A 14,916-nucleotide genomic window follows, 5' to 3' on the forward strand; every position below is an offset into this window, starting at 1 on the left:
AAGTATAAGAAGAGAGCAGCCACTCCAAAGCAGAAGAGGGTGTGAAGTAAAGATAATGATATGAAGCTATCGGCAGGACATTGTGACCAACCGGATTTTTTTCAAACATCAAGGTAATCATGCTGCTTCACTATATCCATTAAGGGTTTGGTCGTATCCTTGCTATTATTCACCTTTGGATTATAGTAGAATGCATATGCAACCGTATATCATTCAATATCCTTCTACATATTCAAATTGTAGAGCATCACAAAGACCGATTATCGCTAATAATGATCTGGTCAAAAGTGTACTTATTAATGGTGAAAGAGGTGAGAACAACGAGAAACAAGAAGACAAGTGTTTGTAGCCGAGTTGATGTCCCTCAGACTTATCTCACAATCAAAAGAGGAGGTCGCAGCGGACGTGCAAGCAAGAATCAATGGAGCAACAGTTGTGGTGGTCAGCAAATACCAGAGTGGCATGGGGCATATGTTCGCACCCAAATGTGGCATGACTGGGAGGACTAGTAAGACATATCCCCAAAACCAGTCAGACCAATCTGGTCAAGTTGCTTAAAAGACAAAAAAGACTTTACCATTGTACAGCTCTCGTTGAGACGATCAAAATGCATATATGGAACGTCCGATTTGGGCTTCGGAAGAAAGAGTTATGATCTCTGGAAGATTTCACCTAGACCGGATCGGCCAGACTGGTTGGCATGGGTGATCAGGCCAGTCTAGACAGCCCAGTCCGAGTTAGGAGTTATATTTTGATACGAAATTAATTAGGGTTTCGAATCCTAGTGGGGCAAGACCTCCCCTCCCTATAATTATCAAGGACCACGACCGATTGAGGACATCCAATCAATCAGATCACAAACTACAAGGCAACGAGCCGATGGTAAAATATACCAATGCCTTACCTTCGCACAATATATGTTGATGTATATTTTTTTTTATAAAAATGATGAAACACAAAAAAGTTAAAAATGATTTATATTTTGGAATGGAGGATATACTTACTATCGCTGAATTTATATTTGAAAGTAACTTCATATGATGTCAATTTCATGAATATAATGACATTAATAGTCAAAGGTCAAAGTGTGGCAACCACACGTAGTCAAACCGTGGCTAAGTTGTACAAAGAACTAGGACTAGCGTAAGTTGCATCATGCGCCCAATACATGTACGGATCAGTCATTGGGTGCTCAACACAAACATCAGATGGTAAGTACGTACAAGCCGAAAGAATGTTCTGTGCCAAAATTTACAACATGAAACCTAACACAAACATGAGATCAAACAGTAGGTATAAATGTTCAGTCAGCTGGCAAGTTCTGAAGTCCATCTTAAAGTACTGGTAAACAAAGTTTACACTTCCACTTAGCTAGCTCTTTCATTGCTGCCCATACAGATCGACATTGTACCATGGACCATGATCACTCATATTTCTCCTTCATGGCCACATATCGGTGCAAACGGTTATTCCAGACAACAAAACTGCACACTCAATCCAGACTACAGAACTGCACACTCAAACCAGACTACAGAATTGCACACTCATATTTCATAAGTACAATGAGGCACATATACAAGGATCCAAATCTTTATATTTATTTCCTGAGTCATGGGTATCCTCTACAGTTTTTGAAAAGGTTGGTCGCATGTTCATCCTAGTTATGACATGAAATCTGACCTTCCCTCCTGAGAGTTCTGAATTGGTGACCACATCCGCAGGATGCTCATTTCCTTCAGTCCACTCATCACATTTCCTGACATGCTACCTGGTATGCCAGCATCATAGGAGGCCAACCCTGACAGCTCTTTTTTGCTCTCATCCTTCACAAACTTTCTACCAACCCTAAATGCAGTGTGGCTGCCCTAGTTGGAGTCATCCTCTTTAATATCTGACAGATTGCTTGAATTTCTTGTGGAATCATCTTTAGAAGTAATATTTCCATCGTGGACATCTACTCCAATCCTGTGAATTTCTGTAGAGACACCTTTGAGATCTTCACTTGCTTGATCAGCATCTTCATGAACCTGCAAAAGTTCATCTGCCGTCTCAATATGGGCCGATGGCTTTTTCCCATCAACTGTTGGATGTCTTTCAAGTTTGACATTATCTTCTTGGGATGACCCTGGGAATTCATGGTTTGCCTGTCGTTCAGTACTTGTGCATTGCAAATCAGAAGGATCCTCAAGTTCCTTGCCACAAGTTCCGCCTTCGATAGCATCAGCTGCAATGTCAGCATCACTAATATTTTCCTGAGGGATCTGTTTTTTATAACTACTTGCAGAAGAATTATCACCAGAATCAACAGCATCATTGGCAGTAGTTGCTGGAAGAGACTGGAAAGCGTCCTCCCAGTCATCATCCCAGTCATCATCATCAACTTCCTTTTCATCCTTCCCTTGAGTTGCACAACACACAGAACCTTCAGGGGTGGACTCAGCTGAAAACCCAGGTGTTTTGTTAATATCCTGGACATTCTGCTTGATGTTACTATTTTGGACATTCTGCTCTGAGCGTGCACTCATATTCACTGGCACTGTTATCTGGCCATGACTAACTGAAGCTCGGACCATGTCCTGCAGATATGCAAAGATTATTGGGTATTTCAAGGTGCAAAGGAAGAGTATCATGCACAGAGTATGGATGGCATTGACAAATTCTCAAGATCATGAACATCAAGCCTAAAACAAACCAGCGTGCATTGATACATCTATGTACAATTACCACATACGAAATTCCTTCAAAAGAAAGTCTGCACATAGTAAGGAATACCTGAAGCTGTTGTCTTCTTTCAGGTGGTGCAGAAAGCATTACATCCTTGAGCTGTATAGCAACAGACGGAATCTGAATAAAATGAGAGAACAACTTCTTGGAAATGGTGTTTACTTCAGCAAGTTCCTGAAACAGAACATTGTAGAAAACTGAACATCAATTTTTTTTTTTGGGTTTGCATGATTAGACGAAAAATAAAATAAAATTCTACCTGTGAAACTGTATCACTGGAGAGATAGAAAACCATTAGTAAGGCCTCCAGCAGAAGAGTTGTAGCATCTTGTTGGTATTTCTTTGATTGTGCTAGTGTGTGGAAGAGGAAAAGAAGTTTCAAACACTCATCAATAACACCGACAGATTCTTTATTTGAACATTCCTGAAGTAACAACTATGTCAGATAACACCACCCTATTTTGCAGAAATTTCGACAACTATATAGTTATAATATTCCAAACAGTACCTTCAATGTAGCCTGCATCACCAAAAACACATCTCCCAACAATTCTGTCAGTAACATCATAAAAGAATCTGTCTTTGTTTCTGCACCTTCTGTTAGCTCCATCTGTGCATAGCTTCTCAGTACATGCAAACCCAGCATGTGCACCTGCTTAGTGAAAACAACTTCACAACTAACCACTACCAATGAATTGTATTCTGGAAGCCAATAATAAGCAGAGATAGTTATCTACCTTTATGTTGGTAATATGAAGTGAACCCTGAATAACCTGTGTGCACTGCCTGAAGCTGCCGCTAAGGAGCACATCGTTGCTACTTCCATTTTCACTTAGATTTCCAATCTCGTGAACAAGTTTTGCAAAAACAGTGGCTTCTCCTAAGCAAAAAAGTAGTATCTTTGCCAACAGCTTGTAGGAATCAGATATCTTGTTTTCAAGCAATGAAATCCTTTTAGCACACTCTGTACAGAAGTATGCCACTAGGCTAACTGAAGCTCCTAAAACAACTTTCAGCTGCATGTGCTCACCATCTGATTCCGCTCTTTCTACAAAACAAATGGGGAGCCAATACTTATAATCATTCTTCTTGAACAATTCTCTTATTATCTCATGTTCATAGGGGAAGAGTTAATTTTTGGTCCAGCATGTTAGCAAGGCTATTAGTGGGCTGGACCTTTGGGCCTTGGCGCCCAGCCTAGGCGGCTAGGGTTGTCCCTTGGGTTCATGGTAGTTGATTTGGATTAGGCAAGGATCTCCGTTGATTGGGTGTATTCTATAAACCCTAGATGATCCTTGCCTATATAATGTACTTCCTTGTACTCTTGTTAATCAATCTATCAATTTCCCAGCCATACTCGCTTTCACAGCAATTTTCTAGGTAGGTATCCTCTAAGATACCTTTTTAAGGTCCCTTTTGTGCCATCAACTTTAAATGTAAGCTAAACATTGGGAGTTGTGGGGTAATGATGCAGTAGCAACCTATGGATTGGCCCACTTGTTAGTGCTCAAGATGCCTAACAGAATTAACATTCCTTTTTATTGAATATTCTGTTCCAACCAAACCTTAAAACTACAAAATTTGAAAGGAACATTGAAAACAGTAGAGCCTTATAAATTACCAAAGATTGTCATCTCTGAGCTCATCTGTGTTAAAGAGGAGAAATGAACACTACGTGAAATGAACTTGGTTAAGTTATGCTAAGCATTGTACACATCATTGAAAGCTCTCTTGCTAGGGACAGTACTCAAGTAAATCAGCTTATGTAAACTTCTTTCAGGGATATGTTTTGTTCCGGTCATGGTATCGCTCGCATTTGGAAGTGATGGGCACCAAGGTTGATAGTTTCAAGATCATCTTTTGTCTAATCAAGGGCACGCATGTAATATTTTAAACTTTGTATCGGTGTGCTGTACTTAAGGTACTAACCCTCTCTTCTCCTTTAATATAATAGCCCATCTAGAGGCCCATGTATAGGTATTATATATACCCACCCTTCTAGGGTTGGAGGAATACATCTATTATTCCTTCCTACATGGTATCAATAGCCTAGGGTTTCCTCCTCTCTCTCTCCCTCCCATTCAGCCCGCAGCTGCCGCCGCCGCCGGCCATGGACGGCCGGCCGCCGGCGCCGCCGGTCCCCTCCCTTCCCCTCTCCTCCTTCCCTCCCCTCCCTTCCTCCTCCTCTACTCCGAGCGCCCCTTCCTCTGCTTTGGGCTCCATCGCAGCTTGGGCCGCCGCCCCCTCCTCTGCTTCGGGGCCGGTGCCGTGTAGGGCCGACGGGGGCCCCTGCCCGCCGCCGCAGCAGCCGCTGGCGCGAGCGCAGGCGCGCCGGGCGCCGCCGCCGCCGCCTGGCCCCAGATCTGGCCGCCCCCTCCCCAACCCTCCTCTGCTGCCGCTGCCCGGTCGGCCACCGGACCCTCTGCAGCCGCCGCCTGGGCGGCCGCTGCCGGCGCCGGCGCCGTCGCCGGCGCGCCGGTGCCGGGGGCCGCTGCGGGTGCTCCCGCTGCAGATCCGGGCCTGCTGCACGGCCCAGAGCCCGATCCAGACGCCGCTGCTGGAGGGGATGCAGGGGCCGTGGGCGCAGGAGCCGATCCGGCCCTGATGCACGCCCCAGCGTCCGATCCAGCCGCCGCCGCCGCCCACCGCGCCGCTGGCAAGCAGCCCGCCGCTGCCTCCGCCGATCCCGCGTGGTCCGGCCTCGGGAAGGCGCCCGCGGATGCGCCGCTCGCCGCCGCCGCTCTCCGAGGGCAACAGGCCGACGCCGCTCTCGCCGCGGCCCTCCTCGCCGCCAAGTCGGAGGCTTCGGCGGCCCAGGAGCAGGTCCGCGTGGCAGCCCTCGCCTAGGAGCGCGAGCGCGCCACAGCCGACGCCCTCGCTCTCCAGGTCGCCGAGGCGGTGCGCTACCTCCGCGTCTCCTCCGGCCAGCCCGTCGACCCCGGGCACGGCGCCTCTTCCTCCCACCAGGCCCCGCCCGCTGGATCTGGAGCCCGGTACGACCCGACCGACCCCATAGTCGCCAAGCTCCACCTCCAGACCGCCGGCGTCCAGAACATCAGGGCCCTGGTCTCTGTCCTCCTCGACCCTGCGTCCTCATCCTACGGCCGCTGGCGGGACCAGGTCCTCCTCGCCCTCCGCCGCTACGCCCTCGACGACCACGTCCTCGTCGACTCGCCGATCGAGGCGCGGGACTTGGCGTGGCTTCGCCTCGACAGCGTCGCCATGTCCTGGATCTTCGGGGTTATCTCACTAGATCTTCAGGACCTCGTCAGGACCCACGGCGGCACCGCGCGGCAGGCCTGGGTGGCTCTCGAGGGGCAGTTCCTCGGCAACGCCGAGTACCGCGCCCTCCAGCTCGACGCCACCTTTCGCACATTCGTGCAGGGGGACCTCTCCGTCGGTGAGTACTGCCGGCGGATGAAGAGCATGGCCGATGCTCTTCACGACCTCGGGGATGCGGTGTCCGATCGGGTCTTGGTGCTCAATGTCCTACGGGGCCTGAGCAGCACCTACGACCACCTGAAGAGCTAGATCGCCCGCCAGAGGCCCTTCCCCACCTTTCTGCAGGTCCGGGACGACCTCGCCCTCGAGGAGATCACCCGGGGTCTCGCGCCCGGATCGTCCTCGCCCACCCCCGCCGCGCTCGTTGCTGCTCCACCGGCCTCCTCCGCTGCTCCTGCCACCTCCCTCCTTGGTGCTGCTCCCGCCGGGTAGACCGGAGGAGGGGGGGCTTGGACGTCGCCGGCGGTGGGGGGGACGTGGTAGTGGTGGTGGCACTAGTGGCCCTGCTTCTGGGGGTACCGGTACCGGTGGGGGCCGTCGGGGCGCGCCGACTCCGGCTCCGGCTCCTGCCCCTGCCCCTGCCCCTGCCCCTGCCCCTGGAGGTACGCCCTGGCCATCCTTCAGCAACCCATGGTCAGGGCGCATCTCGATGTGGCCGTTTCAAGGTCCGGGAGGGGGGCCTTGTCCTCAGCTCTAGCCGGCGGCCATGTTCACTGGCGCTGCTCCACTCTTCGCGCCGTCCTGGACCCCGCCCGCTCAGCCCAGCCAGCAGCCGACCTGGCCTGGGGGGTGGGACCAGGCCGCTCTAGCGCAGTCCTTCAGGACCATGGGACTGACGCCGCCGGCCAGCACCGAGTGGATCGCCGACTCAGGTGCCTCGTTCCACACCACTCCTGATGCCGGTATCCTCTCTTCTATCCGACCCCCACACCCCTCTTTTCCTTCTTCTATCATGGTTGGTGATGTGTCTTGCCTTCTTGTCACTGCCGTGGGTTCTGCTCCTCGTCTTCCTAATGTTCTTGTTGCTCCTCAAATGGTTCACAACCTTCTTTCTATTCGCCAGTTTACTGCTGACAACTCTTGTTCTATCGAATTTGACTCCTCTGGTCTTACTGTGAAGGATTCGGCTTCCTAGCGTCCGCTACTCCGATGTGACAGCCCGGGACCCCTTTACACTCTTCGGCTTCCTGCTTCCGCTGTCTCGCCTTCGGCTTCTTCGTCTACTGCTTTTGTCGTGACGCCTTCTTCCACCACCTGGCACCGCCGGCTTGGTCACCCCGGTCGCGACGTTTTGGCTCAGCTCAGCCGTAGCACCGATGTTCCATGTACTATGGCTCATGCTGAGCACCTGTCATGCGTGCCAGTTAGGTCGTCATGTTAGACTTCCGTTTTTTTCTTCTTCGCATGTTGCGCATGCTTTTGATCTGACTCACTGTGACCTGTGGACATCTCCTGTACTCAGCATGTCTGGCTATAAATATTATCTGGTCATTGTTGATGATTTTTCTCATTACTCTTGGACTTTCCCTTTGCGCGCCAAGTCTGAGACCTTCCCCACCCTCCTCCACTTCTTTGCCTGGGTGTCCACTCAGATCGGCCTCACCGTTAAGGCCGTCCAGTGTGACAACGGGCAGGAGTTCGATAACTCCACCTCCCAGTCCTTCTTCCTGTCTCGGGGTGTTCAGCTACATATGTCTTGTCCGTATACCTCTCATCAGAACGGCAAGGCTAAGCGGATAATTCGCACGACGAACGACGTCGTTCGCACCCTTCTGATTCAGGCTTCTCTGCCCCCGCGCTTCTGGGCTGAGAGCCTCCACACCGCCACCTACCAGCTCAACCGCCTTCCGTCCACTGCTTCTCCTGCTCCCACTCCACACCACTCTCTTCAATACCCCTCCTCGCTACGACCACCTTCGGGTCTTCGGGTGTGCGTGTTACCCTAACACCTCCGCCACTGCTTCTTACAAGCTGGCGCCCCGCTCGACTCGTTGTGTGTTCCTCGGGTACTCCCGTGACCACAAGGGGTACCGATGCTTTGACCTCACCTCTCGCCGCGTTCTGATCTCCCAACACGTCGTCTTTGACGAGTCGGATTTCCCCTACTCCACCTCCTCCACACCTTCACCTGACCCCGAGCTGGAGTCTCTGTTTCCGACTGACCCGGTGGTTCAGCCACTGTTACCTATCTGTCCTTTTCCTGCAGGTTTTCCCGGCACACCGGCACCGCTTTCGGTGATACCTGCTGCACCGAGCGTGGCCCCGGTGCCCGCGGTGGCGGCACGCGCGGGCCCCGTACCTCCGATCGTGCCACGCGCGGACCCGGTGCCTTCCCATGCGCCACACGCGGCCCCGGTGCCTTCCCCTGCACCTGCGCGGTACGCTCAGCCGGTGCAGGTGTACCGGCGTCGCTCGGCGCCGACTCCGGCACCGCAGCGGTACGCTGAGCCGGTGCAGGTGTACCGGCGTCGTTCGGCGTCGACACCGGCACCGCCTCCTGCTCCGGAGGGTCCTGCGACGCTGACGCCGGAGCCGTCACCGCCGCCACCACCTGCTCCGGCTCCCTCTCGAGCCGAGCCGGAGGTGTACCACCCGCCAATCATCCATCGGGATCCTCGGCATATCCATCTCATGGTGACTCGGCGGATGGCGTCTCAGGCCGCGACTCTCTCCGCCACCGAGGGAGAGCCGCGGGTCTCTCCGGTACCCTCCTCTGTCCGCGACGCCTTGGCGGATCCTCACTGGCGTCACGCGACGGAAGAGGAGTACGCGGCTCTTGCCAACCAGACGTGGGACCTCGTGCCGCGTCTGTCTGGTTGCAATGTGGTGACTGGCAAGTGGATCTGGACGCATAAGCGTCGGCCTGGTAGCACACTGGAGCTCTACAAGGCTCGCTGGGTTCTCCGGGGGTTCACTCAGCGGCCTGGTGTGGACTATGATGAGACCTTCAGCCCAGTCGTGAAGCCCGCTACGGTGCGCACGGTCCTCTCGCTTGCGCTCTCGCGCTCTTGGCCTGTGCACCAGCTGGACGTGAAGAATGCGTTTCTTCACGGCACTCTGTCAGAGACTGTCTACTGCTCTCAGCCAGCGGGATTTGTGGACTCGAGTCGTCCGGATATGGTCTGCCGGCTCAACAAGTCTCTCTATGGACTGAACCAGGCTCTTCGGGCTTGATACTCTCGGTTCGCCACGTTCTTGCTGACATTGGGGTTCACCGAGGCCAAGTCTGACATGTCTGTCTTCGTCTAACGTCGTGGGGATGAGGCTGCATATCTGCTGCTCTATGTCGATGACATTGTGCTCACAGCCTCCAGTCAGCTGTTGCTTCAGAGTGTCATCTCCTCGATACAGCAGGAGTTCGCTATGAAGGATCTTGGTCAGCTCTACCACTTCTTGGGCATCACTGTTGAGCCTCGCCCGTCTGATCTTCTCCTTCACCAACGGCAGTACGCACTTGATATCCTGGAGCGGGCTGGGATGACTGATTGCAAGCCCTGCTCCACTCCTGTCGACACTCAGGCGAAGCTGTCTGCTGATCTGGGTGATCCGGTGGCTGATCCTACGGCCTACCGGAGTCTGGCCGGCGCGTTGCAGTACCTCACCTTCACCAAGCCGGACCTCACCTATGCTGTCCAGCAGGTCTGTCTCCATATGCATGATCCCCGGGAGTCCCACCTTGCTGCGCTGAAGCGTCTCCTCCGCTACGTCCGTGGCACAGTGGACCTCGGCCTGGTGCTTCACCGCTCGTTCTCTGCTGAGCTGGTGGTCTACACCGACGCTGACTGGGCTGGCTGCCCGGACATTCGTCGCTCCACCTCCGGCTACGCCGTCTTCCTGGGCGGCTACCTGGTCTCCTGGTCGTCCAAGCGAGAGACAACTGTCTCCCGCTCCAGTGCTGAAGCGGAGTACCGGGCTGTCGCTAATGGCGTGGCGGAGGCGTCCTGGCTACGACAGCTCTTGGCGGAGCTCCACAGCCCGCTCGCCAAGAGCACGCTCCTCTACTGCGACAACGTCAGCGCCGTGTATCTCTCCATCAACCCCGTCCAGCATCAGCGGACGAAGCATGTGGAGATTGACCTGCACTTCGTGCGCGATAGAGTCGCCATCGGCGATGTTCGGGTACTCTATGTCCCGACTACCTCCCAGTTTGCTGACATCTTCAACAAGTGGCTGCCCTCCTCAACCTTCTCGGAGTTTCGCTCCAGCCTCAACGTAGCCGGTGGCTAGTTGTGGCTGCGGGGGTATTAGTCCTTTGTACTCTCTTCTTGTCCAGTCTTGAACACCGCTGCGCCGGTTGTTCAGACTGCGGGGGGGTGTTGGCTTTCTTGTTGTCCAGTTTTGAACACCGCTGTGTCGGTAGTTCAGACTGCGGGGGGGGTGTTGGTGTATATTGAGCTCATGTGTATAGAGGCCCATGTATAGATATTATATATACCCACCCTTCTAGGGTTGGAGGAATACATCTATTATTCCTTCCTACAGTAAGCATTGGTGAGCAATTCGTCCAGGCATATGTGTGTTGTACTATATGTAAATTTCTTCTTATGCAATGATGCTCAGCTCTCCTGCGTATTCGTGGAAAAACTGTGAGCAATTCGATTTTGTTACCACTAGACAAAAGGGACAACACTTTAGTACAAAATCTTGGATTCTCATTAATTTTTGTTTACTGTTTTCATAATTAAAGCAAACTGTAACTCAAAAAAATAAAAGTAAAGCAAACTGGATCATGCTTGTGCGGGCCTGGTGCAGCGGTAGAGCCTACTATCTGTAATCGGAAGGTCCCGGGTTCGAGCCCCAACCTCTGCACATTTGTGCGGGAAAGTCTTGGTGCTTAAAACAACCCTTCCCTAGACCCCGCGCAGTGCGGGAAGCCTATGACACTGGGTACGCCCCTTTCAAACTGGACTACGTTCCAACAAGCGGTTGCAGCTTTTTGAGTTTTTCTTTTTCTCGAACACGCAGGAGAGCTGCACATCTTTGTATTAAGAGAGTAAAAAAGTCCAAATACAACCTCATCACTTTACCTTGGACTAGAGTATGGGATGTAACTGAAACAAGAACCGACTAGAGTAAGGGATGTAACTGAAACAAGAACCGGACTATACGAACAAGTGATAAAAAGGACCTGACCAACACTAGACCTTCTAATTAGCAGCTATAGTACTCCCTTGGCTCAGGGCAGTCAGCCCTTTGGCGCCAGAGATTTGCTGGTGATACTCATCTTTAAAGGTTTCAAGAGCTCCCTGCAACTTTGGTGCTGTTCCATCGAAGACACAGGCATTTCTGGTTTCCAAATAATCCAGGCACCAAGGATCGCAAGTGAATTGAAACCCTTTCGTAGATATTTTTTTTATCAGATTGTTTGCCTTTTAAAGGATGGGAACACATCAACACCTATTTTCATACCATTTCAAATGTATTTTTGCCAGTTTGCTAAATCCTATGTGAAGTATTGAATAACACTTGCCAATAACAATAGAAAAGTTCATTCTTTTGCGAAAAAGAATCCGCACATTTAAGGACAATGCAAAATTTTCACGTAAACATAAGTGGATCAGGACAGGTGAATATATTTGGAGAATAACAAGAAATCAAGAAAAACAGAAGATGGTACCTCTAAAACATTTCCTCATGAAAGGAAAGATATTTTGAAGAAAGGAGATTATATTTGACAAGCATACAATAGTCGACACTTGTTCAAATGATTGTTGTGATGTGGATACAAGTATCATCATCAGCTTCCACAGATCCTGCTAGATGAGACAGGCTATTAGGTTCCATGAATGAAAGTACCAAGGATGAAAGTACCAAGGCAGTTTTCCACTAGACATGACCAGGAATAGCAGCCTATCACTACCTCTCCTTTCATTCGAGAAGCCATCATCTCACTTGCAGTAGACAACTCAGAAATCAAGGTATTACTTGAAAACTTCTGAGATCTCCCATCCCTACTGCAGTGTGATAACAAATACAGATCTTATTGCCAATATTGCATTTAATAAGGAACAAAAGGTTATAACTTAACACCAGCAATTGATTTGAATCTAGTAACACTGCAGCAAGGAAGCTTGAAATGATGAACATGCAGCAAAAAGTCTCAAATGAACTACAATGTGGCAAGATTACCATTGAAGTATCATGCCGAGATACTGAGAGAATAACTCAAATGCAGAGGAGACAAAGGCTTCAACCTCAAAGAAGCTGTCAGGGCAGAGCCTGATAACCTTCATGGTGAAACAAAAATTCGTCAGTAGTCTCATTACAAATAAGCGACATGCAATGAAGTATTTTGCTTATTTTTTAGAAAAAAGGAAAACTGTTACTGGGTTAGAATACTGCTACCTAGATGCAAAAGGAATGGTACCAGAGACACTGTTAACCCTTCAAATAAAGAAGAGAACAACTATACTCGCAAATATGGAAGTCCACATCAGTTAATCTCGTTTTCTCGAATACGCAAGAGAGCTGCGTATCTTTGTATTAAGAAGGAAAAGATCCAATTACAAAAAAACAACTCCCCATCACATCGGTTAATCTCGTTAGAGCAATGATAACACTAGGACTTAAGTGCCATTAGATGCTAGAGCACTGCAGCTCAAACTTCCTACGGGAATTAGCTATTGTTACTTGGAGCTAAACTAGGTGGATACATGAGAACAAAAATGCTGTTAAGCCAAAAAAAGGTCAGCAAACTAACAAGAAGAATAAAAGCACTAGCAGATGATGAAGCTTCAACTCAGAAGTTACAGTTAGAACAATAGTGCTATGTTCCCATGTAAAACAAAAGCTGTCAATATTATCCATGTTTCAATTTTATATCTTCTATTTGCACTGCATGGATCACATGTTTTATTCTATCCCTTCTACCTTATGCAAACACAGCCGATAAGAGCCATAAGCATACTCTACATCAAACGAATTATGCCCAGCATCTTAAACATACCAACTGTCATGGTATTGAGACCAGTCTCTATTAATCTTCATGGCTAATACCTAGCAGCAGCAGCAGTCATAATCAAGCAAGAACCTTAAAGCAGTCAGAGCCTCCAAAGGGAGGGCAACCAGCCAGTTCTTCCTATTATTCCTAGTGGACTACTACAATGCATATGCATAAAGCATTGTCATTGAAAAAAGTGCAATATGTTGCCTTTTTTGAATTTGAAAAGGTTAGCACTGAACTGTGATTGATCGACCTGACCTAGGCTGCAGTAATTATCACCAGAATGACTTACCTGAGTGAACAGACGGATGATAGGAGCACTTGAGCAATCAGCATATGTAAGAGCCTGCACTGGCACAAAAATCTTGTCAATATAGGAATGGTTTTGGAGTAAAGAATACAACAAATGTACATTTTAGTGTTTGCAAGAATAAGAAGTTATATTTAATCAGATTGCCAATGAGGCTGAGTATTAGGGATGCAAGTGGGGCGGGCTATGCCACAAACCCGCCAGCTCAGCCCGCGCAGCAAACCCGCATCGCGGAAGCGGACCAAGCGGCTCGGCTTGCAGTATCCAGCAGTGCCGCAAGCCCGCACCCTGTCCCTTCCAACACACTACATGAGCAGCCGGCCAACCTGCAACTCCCGTCTTTGCCGTGAACTAGGTGTAGGGATTAGTCAAGTCACCGGCGACACCGGCTAGCATATGTTCGGGGAAGACAACCTCCTTGCCAAGAGCAAGCTCGTTCTCGCTGGAAAGCATGTGCTCAGGGCTGACAACCTCTTTGCCGAGCAAGCTCGTCGTCCTTGCCGGCATGGCCACCACGAGCTTCCCCGCCTCTGCAACGAGGCCGGTGCCACCACGGGGCAGGTACGCGGCCGGGTTCGTCCTCGCACTGGCGACCTCCACCGTCTTTGCGCTCATCCTGTCCCTCTACGAGCTCGCCTTCGGGAGGTGGGTCAGGGCGCCGACGCTGCGGTGGGTGCTGCGGACGCAGATGCAAACCAACCTCGTGGCGGCGGCAGTGGCGGCGGCAGGGTTACTCGCGTCTTGGGAGTGGCGGATAGCCTCAGGGGATATGGCAGCGTTCGCAGATGAGCCGGCGAGGTACGTGCTGATGCTGGTCGGGGCGGCGGCGTGGCCGCAATAGCTGCCCCGCTGCATGGCTGTCGGACCATGTGTGCTGCCGCAAAGCCCGCAAAAGCAAGCGACGCCGAACGGACTGCCACATATGCCAAACACCCAGTTTATCCAGACAGCCGATTCTCCAGACAGCTGGCTTATCTCAGAATCCTGATTCTCAGAAAAGCGAGGTCTAGAAAAGCGGAAACAAACAGGGCCTAAACTTTTGGGTTGAAGTGGTCGGTGCATGCAACTCAAAAAATACAAATATGAAAATCATACATATACAGTTAGAATGTAAATTAATGACCAATGCTACATATAGATGTTTATCAAATAGGAGTCAGCAAGTTTAACAACTTAGAAAACATGAATATCAGAAAAGTAAACTGACCTGGAGGAGTTCCAGGCAATTATCCACTGAAAGGAAATTGTTGCTGAAAAAGACCTCTGCTGTGAGGGACAAGAACACAGGTAAGACCTGATCACAAGATTTTTGATCATCTAGTCCCTCAACAATAAATCCCTCAAAGTTTTTGTCTTGTCTAAAGTCAAGATTGATCTTCAAAGAACTATTCTTCAATGATTTGCATGCATGAAATAGTGCAAGGATAGATAACCCCCAAAGGAACTCATATTCAGTTCTTTCTAATTTGACCATACAATGGCCAGATATAAATGTCAGTTCAAGTAAATCATCAGATTTATTCATGTCAAATTCCATAGGCACAGCATCAAGAGCTGTTGCTTGAAGAATTAATGCCCAAACTTCATCAAGATACTTCTGCACCTTGGATGAGACTAATAATGACTGAATCCCATCAAGGAATGGCTTGTACTGTAA

The 14,916-nt window shown here is 50.2% G+C and overlaps 1 protein-coding gene across 10 annotated transcripts in view; it reads right to left on the reverse strand.

The window, feature by feature from the left end:
* Positions 1–1,038: 1,038 nt before the first annotated feature.
* Positions 1,039–14,916, reverse strand: part of LOC120670024 (protein SWEETIE-like) — a 43,094-nt gene continuing 29,216 nt past the window's right edge. For 2 of the 10 annotated variants that reach the window (XM_039949986.1, XM_039949987.1), the window contains exons 39-48: positions 14,467–14,910; positions 13,242–13,295; positions 12,136–12,233; positions 11,867–11,960; positions 11,624–11,759; positions 3,462–3,772; positions 3,233–3,376; positions 2,984–3,148; positions 2,773–2,898; positions 1,039–2,576 (exon numbers count right to left, since the gene is read on the reverse strand). In XM_039949986.1, coding sequence (XP_039805920.1) covers positions 1,866–2,576; positions 2,773–2,898; positions 2,984–3,148; positions 3,233–3,376; positions 3,462–3,772; positions 11,624–11,759; positions 11,867–11,960; positions 12,136–12,233; positions 13,242–13,295; positions 14,467–14,910 — 2,283 coding nt within the window. In that variant the 3' untranslated portion in view covers positions 1,039–1,865. Of the gene's footprint in view, positions 2,577–2,772; positions 2,905–2,983; positions 3,149–3,232; positions 3,377–3,461; positions 3,773–11,623; positions 11,763–11,866; positions 11,961–12,135; positions 12,234–13,241; positions 13,296–14,466; positions 14,911–14,916 lie in introns of all 10 variants that reach the window. The other 8 variants (XM_039949982.1, XM_039949979.1, XM_039949988.1 and 5 more) reach the window with 7 other exon arrangements.

The sequence above is a fragment of the Panicum virgatum genome, chromosome 4N (assembly GCF_016808335.1).
Source record: "Panicum virgatum strain AP13 chromosome 4N, P.virgatum_v5, whole genome shotgun sequence".
In the NCBI taxonomy this organism is placed as follows: Eukaryota; Viridiplantae; Streptophyta; class Magnoliopsida; order Poales; family Poaceae; genus Panicum; species Panicum virgatum.